The 22,438-nt window shown below is 32.7% G+C and overlaps 1 protein-coding gene across 1 annotated transcript; it reads right to left on the reverse strand.

The window, feature by feature from the left end:
• Nucleotides 1-17,243: 17,243 nt before the first annotated feature.
• On the reverse strand, nucleotides 17,244-18,931 carry LOC110637478 (serine/threonine-protein phosphatase 7 long form homolog). The gene is made up of 4 exons (XM_058152228.1): nucleotides 18,543-18,931; nucleotides 18,364-18,451; nucleotides 17,883-18,281; nucleotides 17,244-17,774 (listed from the first exon to the last, which is right to left on the reverse strand). Exons 1-4 carry the CDS (start codon nucleotides 18,929-18,931, stop codon nucleotides 17,244-17,246), a joined length of 1,407 nt encoding a protein of 468 aa, XP_058008211.1.
• Nucleotides 18,932-22,438: the final 3,507 nt, after the last annotated feature.

The raw sequence follows: 22,438 nt of genomic DNA on the forward strand, positions 1-22,438 counted from the left end.
AAAAAATGTAATTATTATCATGAAAATTGAAATTACTACACACACAATATATAAATATTAAAAAATATAATTATCATATTTCAAAAAAATTTAACCCTAACTTTTTTTTTTTTTTCTTTTCATTCTACCTCTTTCCTCTCTCTTGTTGCCATTCGTTGCATGAACTATCTCTTGTGAAAGTTCAAAAGACGCTTAAATTGGCTTTGTCCACCCATTATCACAAATCGACTATGGATCAATATGAATTACATTGAAGTAAGGGCAATAGGAGGTGGGGGGAGGAAGGCCAAAATTCCCTTATACATTTATATGTACCTAGAAAAAAATTTATTCTATTTTAGTTACTGCCCCCTCAAAAAAAAATTATGTTGTTTTATAATGATATAGGTAATGTGACATTATAGAGTTATTTATTTCTTATCATATATCCAATAAATTTTTATACTATTGGCACCCTTAAAATTTTTTTAGTTTAATTACACTATTATAGCAATTTTTTTTTTCAATCTATTGCATTCACCCCCTCAAAATATATGGACAGTAATGAGTGTAGTTAACTAATTTTCAAATTAAATTTTACATAATGTTAATCCTATCAAAAAAAATTTTCTAATTCCGTCCCTGCATTGAAATGTTACAAGTCAATCATCCACCAATCTACTGAAAAATTCATCTAAATCTGACAAGTTTCTTTTTCCTCTCTATAATAATAAAAACAAATTGTCAAAATTAATGAATTTTTCAGTAAATTGGTGTTTGACCTGCAACATTTCAATGTGATTCCTATTGATTCATAGTCGATTTATGATAATGGATGGACAAAACCAATTTCAGTGTCATTTAAACTTTCTTAGGAGATCAATCGATCAACGAATGACAAAAAGAGAGGAAAGAGAAAAAAATGAAAATTTTATTGTTATTGAATAAAATATTATATTTTAATACAAATTTTGACTAATTTGATCAGTTAGATAAAATTACAATCAATTTTAGAAAATTAGTTTAAATTGTAAAAATTATAAGATTTGAATTAAAAGGTAAATTTACAAAAATTTAGATTTTTTTATGTATAATTAGATTTTATTTTTTATATAATTAAAAATAATTATGCATTATAACTATTTTGATGCAATATATATATATATATATATATATATATATATATATATATATATATATATATATATATATATATAAGGCAACAAAACGTAATTTCAAATGACAATTTCTAGCATAAATCGCATATATCAATGTGCAGAAGTGTGTATGTGTACATTGAAAATGCCACTTCATTTGGCATTTCCAATAGCATCGATAGGTGAATTAAAAAGGTAACTTTAAGTGATGTTTTCATTGCCATCTTACAGGCGGAGATTGAATGTTGCTAAATTGTCATGTTGGATTTGAATCTATTAGAGGAATTTATTCCCCTTGACTGGTGAAAGTGATTTTCGAGTTTGAAAGGCTGAGCTCTTATTCACATGCTCTCATTTTCTGGCTCATGCTCATGCTCATGCCCCTCCATGACTAGGTTCTCTTCCCTGAAAAAATTTTCTCTTTAGTATTTGTGTCATATGATGCCCTTAACACTAAAATCCTCATATTTGTCCTTTTCGCAAATGTTTAATTTTTATGGTGTTTTCTTTCCTATAATAGATTTTTTTTTTTTTCGTTATTGATATGTTTTATTTTTTGAATATGAGTACTTTACGAGGTGTAGATATTTTATTTTCTAATGTATCTAAATTTAGAGATTATCTAATGAGGCTCAGAAAAAGACTATAGAGTTGAAGTGTGGAGTGCCCAGTCCACCTATTGGTCAATCTATATATTCTATCAACATTATTAAATTTTTCAAGTTTTTTATATTATTTTTTGTATGAGTGGTTAATTTTATTTATACAAAAAATATAATATTTTGATTTATACTTCTCTTTTGTACTCTATTTTCAAATTAATGAAATATTTTCTCCATTTTTATATAAAACAAAAAACTTAAATGACAAAATAATATTTGTGATAATTTTATTAACATATTTTTTAAATAATTTTTATGTAATTAGTGATTATTAAAAATTGGATTCAAAATTTTATGAAAATAATGTTAAAAATTTAGTAATTTATAATATTAAAATTTTGTTAAAATGATCCTTGGATTATTGCTATTTGGTCTAGGACTTCATTGTACCCATGTTTCATTATTACATTTCTTAAATTATTTTTAATATGAATGCAAAACATATATAGTATAACTTGCATTATATATAAGTGTTTGAAATTGATAATTTATTAAAGATACAAGATTAGAAAACTTGCATTTGTTAAAAATAGGCAAAAGGCCATTTTTGGCCCTTAAAGTTATGGTCAATAGTCATGTAAACCCCTAAAGTTTTTTTAGGTCCAAGTAAGCCCCTCAAGACGTTAAGTCCATTTAGAAGAATGGCCCACACATTAATTCATTTTCTGTGAGTAACATAATGGAATCTACCCACCCATTGTAAAACCTATTGTGTTGAGTAAAATCCCCAAATCCTAGCATTTCTCTCCAAAATTATCAAGGCATCTGCCATTAACAAGTGTTTTAATCGATTATTAAGAAGGAAGAATACAATACTCAGGTGAAGAAGTTGAAAGAGTAGAAGGTGAAATAGCGGAGCAACTGTTGGTTTTCATTTGCATGTGGGTAAAATGTAACCCATTTATCCCAATCATATACTGTGGTTATCATTTGCATGAGTAATTTGCTTTGCTATTTTGATTATTACAGTAATGTATGGTGTTTAGACAAAAATGGGTTCAAAGTAGTTGTGACATATTTAATAGTTTATTGTGTCTGTGGGCTATAGTGAAGGATGTGGTCCAATTTTATCTTTCTGTGAATAAATAATGACATAACAAATTAGTACTTAGTAATAATGGTATTATAATTGAATTTGTGGGATTTATATATTTTGTTTTGTTTGTATTTTATGTGTTGCATATTGACAATGGATTTTTTAATTGATATGATATTGCATCATGGGGGAAGATTTATTGAGAATAATGGTGAAGCTGTGTATGAAGGAGGGGATTTATTTATAGTTGATAATTTTGATACAGATTATATATCCTATTGGGACATTAAGGAAACTTTTAATGAGGGCTTGAAATATCCTAGTGTTAGTAAGATATGGGTAGTAGAGCCATTTAAGTCACTAAAGGATGGTTTAATTCTATTAAATGATGATAGTGCCATAATGCATATTAGGAAATACATAGGAAATATTAAAGAAATCCGCACATATTCTGAGCATCCTGTGGACCAACCAAACTTAAGCTATGAATTCCCTGTTTTGCCAATTATAAGTAATTTAGATACTGGACCTAGTGTGGACAATGAGAATCTTCAATTTTGTGAAAGTGAGAGGCAAGGACATGGGGTAGAAGAGTGGAGGATCCAGTCAGTTTTGATATCTTTCACGGGGGTAGTAGGTTAAACATTGAAAAAAGTAATGGCAATTTTTTTAAGGACACAAATACTATTAAGGTAGGTGGAGGTAAGGGTGTAGAGGAAAGGAACGTGGGGATAGAGGATAATATATTAGTCAACAATAAAGCTACTTCATGTGATAATAGAGCAGTTGAAAGGGGAAAAAAAAAAGCAACAAAAAGGAAAAGGAAGAAAGTAAAAGTGTATTCTAACAGCAGTGAGATTGAAAAATCAGTAGGTGAAGAAACAAATGATGAATATGAGGAGGATGAGTATAGCAGCAGTAGTGAGGATAGTGAAAGTAATATAAGTGAGTATTTATCATCAGATGATCTTGGGTCTTTTGAGTCCAACAATAAAGATTTTGAAGATGACAGAGATGAGTTTGCAAGAAGGAAGGGCAAGAGAGTTAAATATAATAGTGAAGCACAAATGCCATGTTTGTCACACATTACTCCTCTGTAAGATATGACAAGATCTCGTAGTATACCTAATAAATTACCGAACTTCGCCTACCGATAATCTATTAAATATACTACAAGAGATTTTAACAAAACAAATTCATTTTTAAGTTTAATGTGGTGGTAAAAGAATTATTTAAGTGTCTTCAATTCAAGTGTTTTTCATAAAATTTATTTGAAAGAAATAAGCATTTTTAAAATTTTTGCAGAAAATCTGCGTGGTGGTGGCTTAAAATTTAATAAACCAATTTTTTTATACCTGTTAAAAATAACCTATGATAGTTTGTGCAATTCAATTTCCATCATAAAAAAAAAAACATTTCATCATTTACATAATCCAAAAAGGAATTTAAATATTTACATTCATTAAAAATAAGGAAGATTAATATTACAAAGATTTACATTCGATTTAAGATACAAAATAATATTACAACAATTTACATGATTAAAGTCACACAAATATTATTACAATATTTGTGTACAACCTGTTTTATACAACTACTCAACTGATTGTTTCATACATATAGCTATAAATACATCAAAATGGAAATTACAAAGAGTATACCAAATATATTCCCGAAGATAACTCCAACTCAGCTTTAAGTTATAGCTTCAAGTAGGTTCACTCAACTAATCTATCCTTTTTTTCACCTGCGTCAGCATACAAAAGCTATTGCTGAGCGGTGAACTCAGTGGTGCACAACTAATAATTTAAAAACTCAAGGTAAGACATAATTTGTCAAAACTAATCAAAAGATGTATTTACAATGTTCACATTTCCATGAAATCATTATAACATTTTCCAATCATTGACAAAATATATATATTTTTTTCAATCCCATGTTTATCAAGTAATCATAATTTAAAGGTGTTGCCAACAATTCACACGGTTAGACTCATGACACAAAATTTCACGATCAATGCCGTGTTATACACCACGACAAAGTAAACTCTCCCCAATAACAGAGGCTAAAGGGAGGCACCAAAGGCTAGCTAGCTAATGAGTATTCATCCGAATCAACCTCAACTGGCAAGCCAGAGAGGGAAGCTCAACCTCACAAGTGGAGGAGATCACATCAAATATTATCTCACTAGGCAAGCTAATGAGAAATACAAATCATATTTCCATGTCAACTGTGATTTCAAACATATTCAAAATAATTTCCATTCCCAAAATGCATTTACAAATCAATAAACATATTTAATTATTGTAAATTCATGCATATGGTTAGCAACACATCAAGTTCACAAAAGCACTTCAAAACACATTCAAATACCAGTCCACCCCCTTGTTACAATGAAATTAAGAGCCAACGTCTGTCGTTCCATTATATAAATTCATTTTACAATTCACAATATTCAAAATAATACAATAAATTCTTAAATGTATAAAAGAAATCATATTAAATCATACAAAGTCAATTCAACAAATTAAAGTTCTCAAATACAAAGAAAAAGCATAATAAATTCATTCAATTCCAATGCAAATTTAAAAATAAAGGAAAAAGCTAACTATGCACAAACCTTTTTATACTTCTCTTGACTTAGCTCAACTTTTCTTTTCCTTGGAAGGCCCATTTTCTACTGAAAACATACAATTGAAGTATCTCAATACTCATCCTAATCATCACCAATAACTAATCAAATAAATGTCTAATGAATCCCTAAATTAATTTTGCAAATTTTACTGAATTTTGGATTCAGGGCAGTTCCGGACCTTGACTTTAGAACCAATTTTTAACCTAGTTTCAGTTATAATTTGAAAAGGTTATCTTAATGAAAGTTGTTCCTCTATGTCTTAGTTTTATTTTCCTTTTTGAATCATTCAATTTGGAGTTCTAGATCTTAAGTTATGGCCAATTTAATAGACACTATTCCGAGTATCATATCCTGAAATTCTAAGTTTTCCAGATTTGTACCTTAAATTTACTTTCTATATCCAAGCACCTTATGCACAGAATTTGGACTAGGGCCCTAAAACAATGTTTTAGATCTTTGTCTTAGATTTCCAAATCATTTTGAATCATCTAAATTGGAGTTTTCTAGAGGAAATTATGGCTTGATAACCATTCGGAGGTCATAGGACAATTTTGTTGAAGTACTGGATTTCCAGATTTGACATTCCTGACTTACCCCAACATTTCCCCTACTTTGTCCTAAGAACTGGGTTCAGGTAAAAAGAGAAAAGTTGTAGTTCTATGTCTTATGAGTATTTTGGCTTTGAAATTACTCAATTTTCTATTATATAGCTTAAGTTATGGCAATTTTGCCAAAACTGGTTGGATAACTAATTATTCAGGATTTTCAGGTTTAGTCCAGAATCAGGGCAAATTTATTGGACTAATTTTGTTTAGCAATTTGATTGGGTTAGGGTCATAATTTGACTTCATGATCTTCATAAGAATTGTTCTCCTATGTCTCAGGTTTCCATTGGTTTAAGAATCACCTAATTTAGAGTCTCCTAGATGAGTTATGTCTAATTGAATGAGTACTGTTCTTATGGTCATTTTCTCCAAGTCTAGAATTAGTAACCCAGATTCAAGCCTTAATTAAGGTAACTTATGATCATTTTCTGGATAGACTCTCCTCATAAAAAATTTAGCATTATGCCTTATGTTTCATCTCTCATTAGTTTCACCCTAATTAGAGTTATGTAGCTCAACTTATAGGCTTCTAAACACACTGAACTCAAGTGTCCAGATTCCAGCACATTCATTATACTACCATTCCATTAATTCCATTCACCAACCAACACCAATTCTCAACCAAAACACCCCAAATGACCATAATTTGACCTTATAAACATTAATTGAACAACATACCACAAAAACCCTAATTTCACCAAACCCTAAGATCTCATCTTCTAATTTCAAAAATTCGAATCAAATTCAACTATATAATTCATGTATACAACTTCACCTAAGCTAGCATTCATGTTCAATTTCATTAAACACATCAAACCCTAACTTCCTTCATGTTGACCAGATTCTCACAGCTCAATTTTAAGCAATAATTCTTTCATTTTTCATGTCTATTATTCATAACTAAACTCAAATTCAAAAAATATAAGTTAATTTAAGCTTGGATGTAACTTACCTCTAATGGAGCTTTTCAAATCTTCAAATTCCTTCAAGATCTTTTATTCTTCTTGCTTCTAGTCTTCCAATCATAGGGCAATTCTAATTTTTCTACTAATTTTTATATGGTAATTAGGGAGGAAATTGGGGTTATGGAGCTTTGGTTGGATGAAAATGGAGGAAGGAATAGGGAGAGAGGGAGTCGGCCATAGGAGGGGTAGAAGATGAAGAGTTATTTGATTTTTAATTCCTTTTTGTCTTCTTATATGGATGGATAATTATCCATAATTTAAATAATTTAATTTTAATTATTTTTATTTCTATACAATTTTATTAATTCCCTACATATCCCCACTCATTTTCCATACACTTAACATTTAATGTACTTCTATTTCAATATTTCAACTTTACTCATTTTAATGGACATTTAGGTCAAAAGTAAACTCTTGAAGTGAATTAACCAAAATACTCCTCATCGGGTTATAGTCCATCTTTTTCCATAATACCCGATGGGTCCTTATATTTGATTCCCTTATTTATACTCATTCTTTTTTCATTTGTTTGGTTTTCAGGCTCCCAATAATTTCTAAATAATTCCTTCATTAAGGACTCTATAGAGTCCTACACGAATTTAGGGTAGCAACTGAACTTATAGTCGCTTCCGATGTCGGTCACCCATCGCTGAGACCTAGACTCATTTAACTGATTTGTGCTTCTTTTCTTCTATTTTCCTCCAACTTCATTTGATCTTTATTAGTTTAATTTATGACTTTTTTATGTGATTTAAGTATGGTTCCAATCATTCTAGCAGTCCGAACAGACATTGATCACCGGAACAGTAGAATGTACAGAACTGCCTAATATGAGAGTGTTACAATGTTTCGATTTGGGGATGGAATTTTTAGATGCAATGAGTTTAGGAATGCAATTGCCAAATACTCAGTGGCAAGTGGGGCGAAGATTAGGTATAGGAAGAAGGAAGCAAATAGAATTAAGGTACACTATATGTCAAGAGAAGTGCTCTTTTTTATTTTTATTAGTAGAAAGAACAAAGATGGCCCTTTAGTTGTTAGAACATTTAATGGTTCACACATGTGTTATAAAGTATTTAAGAACCTAGGGGTGAGTTCTTAATACCTTGCAATTAGGGCTAGAATTTATCAGAATGCTAACGTAAAGGTAAGAGAGTTGAATCATTTTGCAAAAGTGGAATTAAGAGTACATGTCATATACTCTAAGTGCAAGAAAGGCAAAAAATTATTATTGAGAGAGATGGATGGGAGTTACAAAGAAGAATATTCTTGTATTGAGGCATATGCAACTGAAATTGAAAAATCCAACCCAGGATCAGTCTATAGAGTGAAGTTAAATAAGGAAGGATTGAGACAAGGTTAAAGAATATTTAACATAATATTTATCTATTTTGATGCATGTAAAAGAGGTTGGATGAATGGGTGTAGGCCTATCATTGGACTAGATGGGAGTTTTTTAAAAGGGTTATATAGAGGATAGGTCTTATGTGCAGTAGGAAAAGATGGCAACAATCATATGTTTCCTATTGCATGGGCTGTATATTTATCTGAAGATAAATACAATTGGACGTGGTTTCTACAATGGCTTATGCTTTAGCTTGAATTGGGAGATGCTTTAGCTTGAACATGCCAACGGTAAATTGCCTTTCATCTTCTCTCTTTTTTTTCAAAGTTATTTTGTCATGGAAATTAAACAATTATGTATAATTTTTATATGTTATGATGATCAAGGTCTAATTCTAGCCATACAAGAATTATTGCCACAAGCTGAGCACAAATACTATGCTAGGAATGTCTATGCAAACTGGCGTAAGAGATAGAGGGGTGGAGATCAAAAAAGAAATTTTTTTCTTATGCATGGACTTATTATGAAGAGGAGTTTATAGACAACTTAGAGAGACTTGTTGCACATGGGAAGCAATGTGTTGAAGACTTGCTTCATTACCCACCTCAAAATTAGGTAAGGGCATATTGTAGTAGCAAGTGTAGGTTAAACATGGTAGATAATAATGTGTCAGAATTAGAGGCAAGGGACAAGCCAATCAACTCCTGAATTAAAAAGGCAAGGGACAAGCCAATCATTTCAATGCTTTAGCAAATTAGAATACAAGTTATGAATAGCATTGTTGAGAATAGGAAATGTGTGGATAAATGGATCAATGAATGGAGCCTAAATTGTATAAGGAAGTTTGAAGATAACATGGAAATTACAAGTTAGTGCACAGTTTACTTTAACAGAGATGATGGGTCAAAATAACACACAAGGGAGACAAACACACAGTTTTCTTGGGTAGTAGGGTGTGCACATGCAGGGCATGGGACTTAAATGGTACTTCGTGCCCTCATGCAATTTGTGCCATGATCACTAGTACCACAGAGAAACTTACTTAAAGAGCTACCAATTTGCAATTCAGCTTGTGAGGGGAAAGTGATTTTAGAGGGTTGAAGAATACCAAAGTGTTGATCCACCAAAATTACAAAAGGCAGCTTGGAAGACCCAAGAAAAATAGAAATAAGAGCAAAGATGAACCAAAGAAGATGAGAAAGCAAGGCAAGTTATCTAAGCAAGGCAGCAAGAACTGTTGTAATATTTGCAATCAAAGTGGACATAAGAAAACAACCTACCCAAAAAAAAAAAATCATCAAATCAAACAAATATTAAACCAATAGAATCATCAGCTGCAAATGTGACTCAGGTGCAACAACCACCGTCAGGTCATCCAAGAAACAAATTACCACTAATAAGGAAGAACACCAATCAACCTTCTGAAGGATCACAACCAATGTAGGAAAAAAATTTGGTAAAATCAAATCATCAATTAAAATTCAATTTGATTTAAACTCTTTTTCAAATTCTGTTTAATGAATTACTATTATTGGATAGGGTTATTTTGTTGGCTCCAATGTAGAGCAAGAAATTCCTCTTGGCACTAGTTCTCATCCATTGACAATAGAAAATTTGGTATAATTACTCTATGTAAATGACTGTGATTTTGTTGAATGAAAATTGATTTATTTCTCATTATTTGTATATTATAGGGAATAGCTTATGGAAATTTGGGTGGTAGTTCAAAAAGGCCATCATCATCAGGTTCTTAATCATTACCAATGAGAACTATTTCAACAAATTCTCAACCACAACCAGAAAGAAATGAGGGAATAAAATGATCTTTATTAAGTTAATTTTACCTAAAATCTAATGTTAATGTGATTAATCTTGTTAATTTTACCTAAAATATAATATTAATATAATTAATCTTGGTAATTTTACAGACACTAAAAGGGGCATCATAAGGTTCTAAGACAATGTATACTCAACCACTTCCAAAAAGAAATGTATTACACAAGGCTTTCATTATTCAATTATCATCACAATTAACACTCTTTGAAATTTGGTAATAATGTTGTATTATGTAACAGAGAGGAAATAAGGCATGTGCTAAAAGACTTGGACGCAAATGCTATAGGAAGCCAAGAGGTCTTGACTCTAGAATGGGATTATATTTTGATAAATCAACAGGCCAATTGTCTTACAAGGTGTCAAAATTTTATTTACATTTTATCTACATGTTTGCATGTTAAAGAATCCAAAATTTAATCTTATATTTTATTAAAATCATATGCAGCAATCTTTAAAAACAAGCTTCAAGGTCATTAATGAAGGAGTTGAAACTAGTCAACATATTAGTGTGCAGTATATTTCAATTAAGAAAGAGGCTACAAGAATAAGCAAAATTGGGATATTTAATGAGTCATCAGTTGGGACACCTCCAGTAGATTTTGGTTTCCAACCTCCAAGGTTGAAATGGGCAAGAAAACAATGTGTCACTCAAAGGCAGCTTAATGAGCAAAGGGAGAAAAAGATTGAGAAGTCTGTTAAGAGGGCCAAAAGGAGTGTTGTTTAATATTGTGGGCTATATATTCTTGTTTTTTGCTATAATGACTAATTTTGTGTAGACCATTTCTAAATTAACCAAGTTGATATTTTCGTATAATTTTGGCTGTTCATATTATAAGTGTTTTAAAGTGTTGGTATTATGTGTATATCCATTGTGATGGATTTAAGTTCCAATATAGAACAGTTATGCTTGTATTTGCTATTAAGGTCTTTGAACAGAATGCTAGTATTGTGACTAAGCCAACTCTTTTACTTATAGAATTTGCTTTTTCAATTTTGGTAATTAGAGTTTAATATTTTGATTGAGAATATGTTTCTGGGATTTCTTTATTTATGATTGCAGTGTTTGATGCTTTTCCTTGTTTTTCATTTCATCAGTTGAAATTTTGTTCTGCAATAGGAAATTGGGGGAAGGGTTGCTTTTATAAAATTGAGAAATTATGGTTACAAAAATTATTCTATTCTGTAGTAGGAAATTGGAGGAAGGGCTAGTTCTGTGAAATTGAGACTTGAATGTAACAAAAATTACTTATAGAACTGGAGTTAGTTATTGATGCTTTATGTAAGCAAAATAATTTATGCTTTATGTTTACTACTTTGTTGATATTTTTATATTGATGAGATACTTTTCCAGTGTTCTTCTGTCTAATTCGATGAGGAAAAATGTAAAATTTTTTACTAAAAAGGATGAGATTTCAACCGAGAATCTCGTTTGGAAACCTCTTTTAACAAATTTGTCAAAACCATTTTACTATCTTAATGAGGTGAACATAGTTTTAAAATTTATCTTATCAAGAATAAAATGGAAAGATTTATATCTTCAATCAGTTTACAACAATTCTTTTGTGCATGGATGATATTTACCATTGATAACCAACTTTCTAAAAATGTTATTTCACCTACTACACACATATTCTTTTGTAGAATGCACAAAATGCATCTTAATTCTGCGTATAATTTCATTAACCAAAAATTGATAGGTAATTCTTTGTAAATGATCTATTGTGCAAATGTCAATTTCATTTGTTTAACTCACTCATTATCAGAATACAGCCATCAAAATTTGGCACCACAATTAATCATTTTTTAAAAAATAAAATTCACTAAAAATTCCATTTCCATTCATTAATAATTTTCATTGCATCATTCTGCAGAGAGAGTGATACATTTTCAGCTATCTCAAAATAACACTTGATACTTGCATATACACCGATACTGTCAAACAAAACAACCTATACTACCCTTCATTTACATAAATCACAAAACACAACAAAATAAACCTATTCCAACCTACACAACACAACAAATTCCCATAAACAGTAACCATGACAAAATCTACAATAGTGTGTAGAATTTTTCATTACTGTTCTTCTTTGTACTCTCTATCAGATTATCATTGTTCTTCAATTCTTTCAATAGCTTTAGCTCTTCCCTCAATGCCTCAATTTCATCCATAACTATACCACCCCTATGCATATTTCTTATCTCCCCAATCTCATTTTCTAACTTTTTCTTCTCAATCTACGAATCATTAATTAGCTCAGAAGCCCAAGCAGGTGCCTCAAGATTAACCAATGGAAATAGCCACACCCTCTAAAATCCCCATTTTGTGGAAGAAAAACCAAATTGATTAGATTAGACGCTAAATCACACTCAACAAATAAATACCAAAATAATTAATTTCATTCAATATTATCACTTATTTGAAATTCACACATCCATAAAAACATTTTTTAAGATTTGTATCCTTCCATGTCGTCCATACTTTGGCAGGTACACGAAATAGCAATTCACGAATTGCTCAACATTGTCGACCTCAACTCCTCTGCATAAACTCATTCTTCTAGAAGTAAAGGATCATGCTGATGATGAAAAAGAATCCATTTCTCCTTTTAGTCAGCTCACAAATACTCATGAATGGATGACCCAATTTTCTCTGATAAATTTTTACGGTTTGTTCATGGAAATGAAATAGAAGAGGATGACAATAAACAGTTAAGAGAGCAATTGGAGTCGTCGGTCACATGATCAGGCAAGGTGACCCGAATTTGCCTCATTTATTTTTGTTAGTTTCTGATGTCTTATCTAAAATGATGGAGTAGGCTCTTCAAAATCAACAGCTCAGGGGTTATCAAATTAGTAGAGATTGTCTAATTCTTACCTACTTGCTATTCGTAGATGATACTATCCTTTACGGTCAAGCTTCAGTGCAAGAAGCTAACCAATTGAAGCATATTCTAGAGGAGTATAGTGTAGCATCTAGCCAGCGCATAAATCAAAGACAGTCTGATTTAACCTTTAGTCGAAACACCCCATTACTAGTCTAAGAACAAATAGTTGAAGTGCTCAACATTCCAAACTCCTGATTAGTCTCAAACTACCTTGGTCTCCCTATCTCTTGGGGTCAATCCAAAACCCAGGCACTTGCTTTTCTAAAGGAGACCAATTAAAAGCTTCAAGGGTGGAAGAGTAGATTTTTTCGTCTCATGCGGGGAAAGAGATTATGCTTAAAGTGGTAATCCAAGCCATTCCACCTCATGTAATGTCTGTTTTTAAGCTTCCTTTGTCTATCATTATTGATTTCCATCAGTTATCGCCTAAATTTTGGTGGAGGAACTCTTTCGATAAAGCAAACATTCACTGTTTAAATTGGCAGAAGCTATCTTGGAGTAAGAGAGATGGGGGCATGGGTTTTAAGGATTTATCCTCATTTAATCTTTCTTTGTTAGGGAAGCAGGCTTAGAGATTGCTTCTAATTCCCCATTCTCTTTGGGCAAAAATAATGAAGGGTATTTATTATCCCAATTTAGATTTTCTTACTGCTATGAAAGGAGGTCGCCCTTCATGGGGATGGAGGAGTTTATTAGAGGGGCTTGAAATAATTAGATATAGGATAAGATGGAATATAACTGGTCCTTTTTTTCCAAGTATTTGGGAGGAACCTTGGGTTCCAACTCTTCCTGGATTCACAACTATAAGTCCAAGACAAGCAGACTGTCCAGCTCTATACATAGCAGATTTAGTCATTCCAGGCTCAAACCAATGGGACCTGCCGATGTTATATGCTACTTTCAGAGGAATGTTGAGAAATCATTAAAATTCCTGTTGGTTCACATCTGAAGGAAGCTATTAGAGTGTGGCACTTTTCGAGATCGGGTAGTCCTACTGTTAAAGCTATTTATCATAGGCTGAAACAATTGTAAGCTATTCTGCAACAAGCAGCACTCTTATATTCATCCAGATCAGTGCCCATAAATTTCTGGAAGAAAATATGGAAATTAGAGGTTCCTCCTAAGTTGCATATGTTTATATGGTGGGCTAGTAAAAATATTCTGGCTACAAAGGAAAATTTATTTAACAGAAAATGTGTGTCTTCCCCTGACTGCCCTCTCTGCCCTCAAGAAACAAAGACTTTGGAACACCTGTTATTTTTTTGTAGTCATGCTAAGGCTTCTTAGTTTGGCTCAAATCTTGGTTTTTGTCCGCGGACCAAAGGTTTGGAATCTTTTATTGATTGGCGGATTTTGCTATCTAATAGCTTCCAATCTCTTGATAATATGGAGCTTACGTTAGCTTGCTTCATGTGCTGGCATATCTAAAAAGCTTGGAACAATGCATTTTATAATTCGGCAGAGTTGGATCCTAGACTCACTTTTTCTAGAGCTCAGAATGATTTTGAAGAACTAACTTCAATTACTATTTCATAATCTTATTCTCCAGTCATGCCTCCTAACTCTTTTGTTAAATGGTCTCTGTCACCTGCTAGTTTGTTTAAACTAATCGTAGATGCTTCTTTTGATGAATGCTCTTCCAGTGCTGCTTATGGTTTTTTGTTGAGAAATGCTTTGAGTTTTCTTCTTGATGGTGGAGCCGCTATTTTTTCATGTTCATTATCTCGTGGTAGAAGGTCTGGGTCTGAGGGCAGTAATTAAATTTGTGATTGATAGAAATCTTGTCCAGTGTTCTATAAAGACTGATAATGCCCCCAAAACTATAAATTCTAGTGCAGACTGGATGGTGTCAAATGCTCGAAAAGGCTAGCTATTACCTAGCTGGATTTCAAATCCTCCAAGTAATTTAAATGCTCTATTGCAAGAGGATATGTTGTAATTTTCCTTTAATGAATGAATTCATTTCTGATAAAAAAAATAGCTTGCATTTATGATGCCAAATTAGACACAATGGGGCAAGACTAGAAAACGCTAAATGGACTAGCATTTTCAATAACTTGTTGAAAAATACTAGTTTTAAATGGTATTTTCTAATATTTTACTCTACTTTTGTAAATAATTTGTTCACATTAGATTGGTTATTTTTTATATTAATATGATAATTAACCCCTTTTTTTTTTTATTTCTCATCCTAAAACGATATTTGTTTATCAACCACGGTCCATGCACAGCCCAACAATCATGATTTGTAGCAAAGATAAATGCATAAAGAGAAAAGGAAAGTAAAACTTAAAAAGTTTCCCAATGAAAGTCCTCCTTCAACGCCATCGCTTTATCTTGTACCATAACTAATGCGCCACAGTGATGGACGGAAAATATCATACCTTAAAGGTAACATTTAAATTTGAATATTGTTTAGTATGTTTTACTCATATAATTTAAATTTTTAAAATTTATTTTTATTACTTAAAAAATTAAAAAATATAAATTTTTTATTTTTAATTTTTTTAGAAAACTTTTCATTTAATTGAATTAATAAAAATAGTTTTAAAATTTAAAATATAAGTTTATTAAATTTTTTTATCGTGTTGAATCAATAAAAATATATTTTTTAAATTTTTACTAAAAGATTTTTTTTTTGAGATGAGAGTTTTAAGTAAAAACATATACATCCAATATACTTTCAATTAAAAATTATTTTTTTATATATGGTTAAATACATCTTTTTGCGGGGAATTGACCGTACAGGGTCAATTTAAAAAATAATATACCGAAACGGGGTAGAATTTGAAAAAATTACGGGAAAGGGGTGAGAAGGCCAAAAAACGTTGATAAAAATAGCGTCCTAACACGTAGACGCTATTTAAAATAGCGTCCAAAGAAAAACGCTATTTTGAATAGCGTCCTCACGTAAAAACGCTATTCAAAATAGCGTTTCTACGTGAGGACGCTATTCAAAATAGCGTCCCCACGACAGCGCCCGATCCACAGCGCCCGAAGCAGCCGAAGCAGACGTGAGGACGCTATTCAAAATAGCGTCCCCACGACGCGCCAACCCACGCCCGGCGAAGCAAAGCCGGCGTAAATCGAAGGTACCCGAAGGATGAAAAACGCTAATATGATTAGCGTCAGAGACTCTCTGCCCAAAGAATAAAAAGCATGAAAAACGCTAATCATATTAGCGTCCCGAGACTGATTTTGTAAAATATATTAAATTTATAATATTTTGATCGATATTTAATTATAATTATTTATTATATTTTATAAAATATATAGATTGATTTTGTTTAAAGTTTATTTTATATTTTAGTAGTAGTAATATTTATTTAATATTATATATTTATGAAATTAATTTAATTTATATATTCTAAATAGAATATAATTGTACGGTTTAAAAAATATTTATATTCAAAAAATTAATTTTATATTTTTGTAAAAAAAAAATTATTAATCATAAAAATATTTCTTAATTTATAGATTAAAAAATATAAATGTATAATATTTGAATATATTTGATTGATAAATTTAAAATTATGTTAGTTATAAAAATTAAAAGTTATTAAAGTATAACTAATATTAATTTTTATTCTTATTATAATTATGGATAATATTTTTTCTTCATAGCAATTAATAAATGTAATTACTTAATTAGTTTTAATTACTTTATTATTTTCAAATTAATTAAAAATATATATATAAAATGTTTACTAACATGTCATTCGAGCAATTGACTTAAAGCAAGATATAAATTAAGACAAGTATTCATAATTATTATACAAATAAAAATAAATATTTAAATTAGTCATGTGCCACAACCAGGTCTTCGAATATGTCATCTCGGTCGAAGAACTCGATGTTGTCCCCCTTCTTGCTGCTCTTCTGGATCACCTTGTGCATCTTGGGGTTGGCCAGGTTGCCCTTGTTGTTGTCCTGATGATTCCCATAATGCATAGCACCTTGTTCATGGTGTCAAAATAGACTGCACTGGATGGAATATGGCCTAAGGCACGGATCGATATAGTGCATAGTATTGATCTGAACCATATCCGCCAAATTGACTCGAAGCATATTGTGATGGCCCAATGCTAGATGGTCTGCCAAATGGAGCAAATAAGCTACTCATTGGTGTATGTGGTCACGACTCAGTGAAGTCAAATGTGCTTCTGCTTTGCACATGAGAATGATATGTCATCCATGGTGTTGATGGGCCAGGTATTGATGGGGTAGGCATCCAACCAGTATAATGTGGGGGGATAGTTTCTGAATATGGTTGGAATACTGTGGATGGACTAGGATGAGACGGTGCAGGAGCTAAGGGAATAGGACCAGGCGCTGATGCCATGCAGAAAGGGTGAAATGCGACAGGTGGGGGCATAACATCATCAGGTGGAGAGGATTGACGCATTTGATGTTGACGACGTCGAGGAGGACGTGATTGACGTCGTGCTGGTCTACGTGAGGGGCCAGGTTGGTTGATGGGTTGGTCCTCTTCCAATTCATCATTAAAAGTTGCTGCTTGAGGTGCAGACTGAGGAGGTGGCATTTGGCAAAGCCTACTTTCTTGTTCCAGAGCAATCATCATTTTTCTTAATGTACGCTTAACTTCTGCCACGTTTTGTGTTGATGGATTTTGTAATTTTATCAAACAATCCTCAATTGCGTCCTCCTGTAAAAATAAAAAATATATACATAACGTTACATTTTATGTTAAAAAATACAAAATTATTATTATAAGTATTTAATAATGAAAAAAATACATGTTGTTAATCATTACCACACAACCAATAGCAGCTCCACTTATTGAGATCCAACGTCTACCAGCTCGACGGTACCACTCCATATATTCAGAATGATGGTGGAGTGGTTGTCCCATTTGTTGCCCTTGAACAATATATTGTTCTCGCCTATTCCAACGATGAATATATGTTGCATGGTGGTGTGCCCAATTACTCTCACTGAGTCGGAGAGTAATATCGTGCAACTCATCTGTTTGCATCGGTGGTGCTGGAATAGGCTGGGCCAAACCAAACTGCCTCATGACTCTGTCAGGTTGGTGCCATTCAATAATATGAAAGCAAATTAATGGCACCACTGTCTTCCAACTGGGACGACCTTGGATACACATGTCTGGCAGCTCATCCAATAATTCCTCACTATATGGTTCCCAAGTGATCTGCAAGTGAATATTAGCAAAACATGAAGTGATTATAAAGGTACGGAAAAATATAACATATTATTTTAAGTCATATTATTACATCTTCAGGTCGCATCCGGTCAAGGTTGTACCGAATTTGTGGCAGTACATGAGTTGTTACTTCAGTGATTTGTCGAGCTCTACTCCACCTGTTAGTTGATAAGAAAATTAAAAATATAATACAATAAAAGGCAATTTATTCATTGCTTAATGGATAAAAATATAAATTTAATGACATACCTAGCACCTAGAGGTGCATCATGAGGAGCTGATGGATCCCTTATTGATGGAGAGATTATTTTAAATCTCTCCCAAGCCCAGATCTGCAAAATGAATAGTGGTCCTGAAATCTCCTTTGTTTCAGTAACAGCAACACGGCATAGCTCACGATAAAGGAAGGCTAAGCAAGCTCCACCCCAACTGTATGTCGCAGCTTCCCTCAAGTCTTCTAGAAGGGGTAGAAACATCAAGTTGACACGTGAGTTTGTCTTGTCGGGAAATATCGAACTAATGAGTCGTAATATGAATGCTCTTGCATGCCATAATACGGTTAAATCATCAGCTTGATGTGGAATATCTCCAAACTCATCAACTAGCCACGATAATTTGAGTGTATGTCCTCGGATCATTTCTGGGGGTGGTCTAGCTCCCAATAATGTCTCACAAACTTCTGGCTAGTCGGCCCGTGACATTCCAGTTACAGCAGACCCATGTACTGGCAAACCGGAAATAATGCTGACATCCTGAAGAGTGATTGTGCACTCACCAATTAACATCATAAACGTATGGGTTTCCGGTCGCCATCGCTCAACAAAGGCACTGATCAAAGCAATCAAGAGAAAAAAACCCTAGTCTAGCAATACTAATAAATCCAGAATCACGAAGATGAGGAACAATTCGGTCATCAATGTCAGTATGTAATATTAGCCCCTGCCTCCTGCATGTAACCACTTCATGCTCAACTGTACCATTCCAAATCCCTTCAGAACGGTGTTGTGGCTGGAGTCGAAGAAGCTCTTTATCAATTGGACCAGGCACAATGTAATCTCTTCTTTCTTGTTGTGTAGTCATACCTATTTAGTATTACAAAATATACATTTTCAATGGATCTTTTGATAGGTAAAACAATGCACATATGTTTCTTGTACATTAATTAATACACGAATGGTAACAAAAACATATAATGAAGGAATTAAATTATATAAATAAACATAGTCAATACATTACTTAAAAGTACAATATTGTTGAGTACATCATCAAAACATATAAATATACATGAAAAACACATATAAATATTACAACTAATTAGGTCACCCTGACTATTTGATTCACAGGACATGATCTAATTAGCTCATCATAAAGGTCTTTGTCCAATGTGTAGTTGATTTTAGGTAACATGGGCTTCAACAGAGTATGTTTGTTACTATCACGAATTTTTATACCACTTGACCGACACATTGTCCGCGTAGCGACCCAACTAGCATATTCTTTTGCGAATCCCTTAATTAGCAGTAAATATGATGGGGTACGGTTAGCTTCTAATTTTTGCCATACGCGGTCAAGTATACCCTTGTCGTAGATACAGCTAAAAGCTGACCTTAAAGCCAAATATCTAGGTTTATCTGTTAATAGCTCTCCTTCCCATATGATTTGTTGAATGAGCCCGTTGACCCTTATCATATGCTTAACAATGCAGAGTAGGTAATTCCCTGTAGTTGAGGGTGTTACTTCCATTGGTAGATTAATCAAATTCTTAATTAGACCATGTACCCTTGCTCTTTGTTGTTGATTGACAATCCTTTTTGGAGTGCGCATTATACGAGCCATTATATTATCTACGACATAAACAAAATGGAGCACAAATAAATATAAGAGAATCACATGATAATGCAAACATTATGGGAGATAATGTACTTGATAATAATACATGTTACATTTACACATAAAATTAAAATATAAAAATAAATACATTCCGCAACAATTTATAATAATGATACATATTAACATAATTAACTTATGTTGTTCCTTCGCATGTGACAATTTTTTTTTGTGTGTCCTTGTACATGACATAACGAACAATGATTTACACTCCAATCCATTTCATTCTTCTTCCTTGAATATCTTGGTCGTCCTTTAGACCTTTTCTGGGTTGGGTCAGGTAGAAGAACTGGATAATTATCTGTTGGCCAATCATCAGGATGTCCAAGAGCATGAAACTGCCACTCATAGCACTTAAGTGTTTGCTCCAATGTGTAATAATTTGAAACGTATTGCTCATAATTAATTGACATTGCTTGGCATGCAGCAATCACATGAGAACATGGAATGCATATTTCTTCAAACTTCTTGCATGTGCATTGCCTTTCATCAAGTTTGACCACATGCTTCGTTTCAGATCTTCCCTTCCAAACTTCAAATTCACCACAATCGCGGTTAAAGATTCGGACATTATATGAGCTTGCTTCATTTAAATTGTCAAGTAATATTTGACGACATGCTGGTGTAAATTTGAAGCCCATTTGCAGTTGCTCACGGAGGGTCGTGCGGCATGTGTCAAAATAATCAACACACTGGAAAAATATTTTTTCTACCATTGCAGTTATGGGTAAAGCACGGATCCCTTTGAGTATTCCATTAACAGACTCAACAGTATTAGTTGTCATGGAGCCATAACGTTTCCCTCCATCATGAGAACGTGTCCATTTTTCCAAAGGTATCTTTGTAGCCCATTCAAATGTATCAGGATGCTCATTCTTGATTGTGTTCATGGCCTCATAAATTTTTTTTTTTCCAATTATTGTGCTGTAAAAATAAAAAAGCCATGTTATTTGTTGGATACACATGTCAACTTTATATTTAGATTACAGTAACAATAAATAGTCAACTTAGAAAACTAACCTGCCTTTCGGAGAGCTTCTTTCATATTAGTATTCTTAAACTTTGTGTTGTAATTCTTGCCGATGATATGTCTTAAGCAAGATCGATGATGCCAGCAGAGGTCGCCACCAATCTTGATTCATTGCCTTTTTTATGGCAATATGTCTATCTGATATAACACATATTCCATTACGATCTGTCACAAACACCCTCAAACAAGACATAAACCAATCCCAGTTCCTTGTATTTTCACTGTCGACTATTGCCCACGCAATTGGGAAAATATGGTTATTACCATCAAGTGTTGTTGCACAAAATAAACATCCTTTGTACTTTCCATATAAAAAAGTTGAGTCTATGAATATAACCGGTTGACAGTTATTGAATCCTTCTATTGTTTGTTTATATGCCCAAAACATTCTATCGAAAACCCGATAAGGGGATCTAATCTATTATTAACAAAAAGGATCATCTTCAATCAAGAACATACTTTCAGGGTTCTGTTTGCACAAAGCAAGCATAAATTGTCGCAACCTTCCGTAAGATTCGTCCCAATCACCAAAGATCTTAATAATTGCATCGTGCCTAGCCTTCCGTGTCTTTCGATAACTTGGCATATATCCAATCTTATCTTTTATTTATCGTAACGCTCCTATCTTCACATTGGGTTGTTCACGCAATGGCGAGAATGAAATCGGATATAAATTTGCTATCCAATTGCTTATGATCTTGTGATGTTGATGGATTAACACATGTATGTGGTCCATTATATCGCGTAATTTTCCATATATCACTTCCTTTCCTCGTGAGGCACGCAATCTCCACTTACAATTGCTCGTTGTGTCTTTGCACCGATGGCATATGTTCTACTCTTTGTCTCCTCATTACAAAACTCATGGTGCCTATGTAAATGATATTCTTTGGCGCTTTTGGACATCCTCTCTAGATGAGAATATCATTCCTAATTCAAACTCTTTTAATGGATCCCACATTGAACTACACTGTGGTGTTGACCATGGATCAACCGTTAGCAATGAAAAATATATTTCACTATAAGGCGGAGGAGGGACAAGCGGCATTATTGGGTTTGCAACATGAGTATTATAGTAAAAAGGCAAATCTACTACTAACTCATTATGATGACCACCATCCTCATTCATGTCCTATCATCACTATCAATCCATTCTTCATCGACTCGCATCATCCTCATCATCAGGACAATAATCATTGCTAGCGGATTCAAAATCATCCGTACACTT

The sequence above is a fragment of the Hevea brasiliensis genome, chromosome 9 (assembly GCF_030052815.1).
Source record: "Hevea brasiliensis isolate MT/VB/25A 57/8 chromosome 9, ASM3005281v1, whole genome shotgun sequence".
Lineage (NCBI taxonomy): Eukaryota > Viridiplantae > Streptophyta > Magnoliopsida > Malpighiales > Euphorbiaceae > Hevea > Hevea brasiliensis.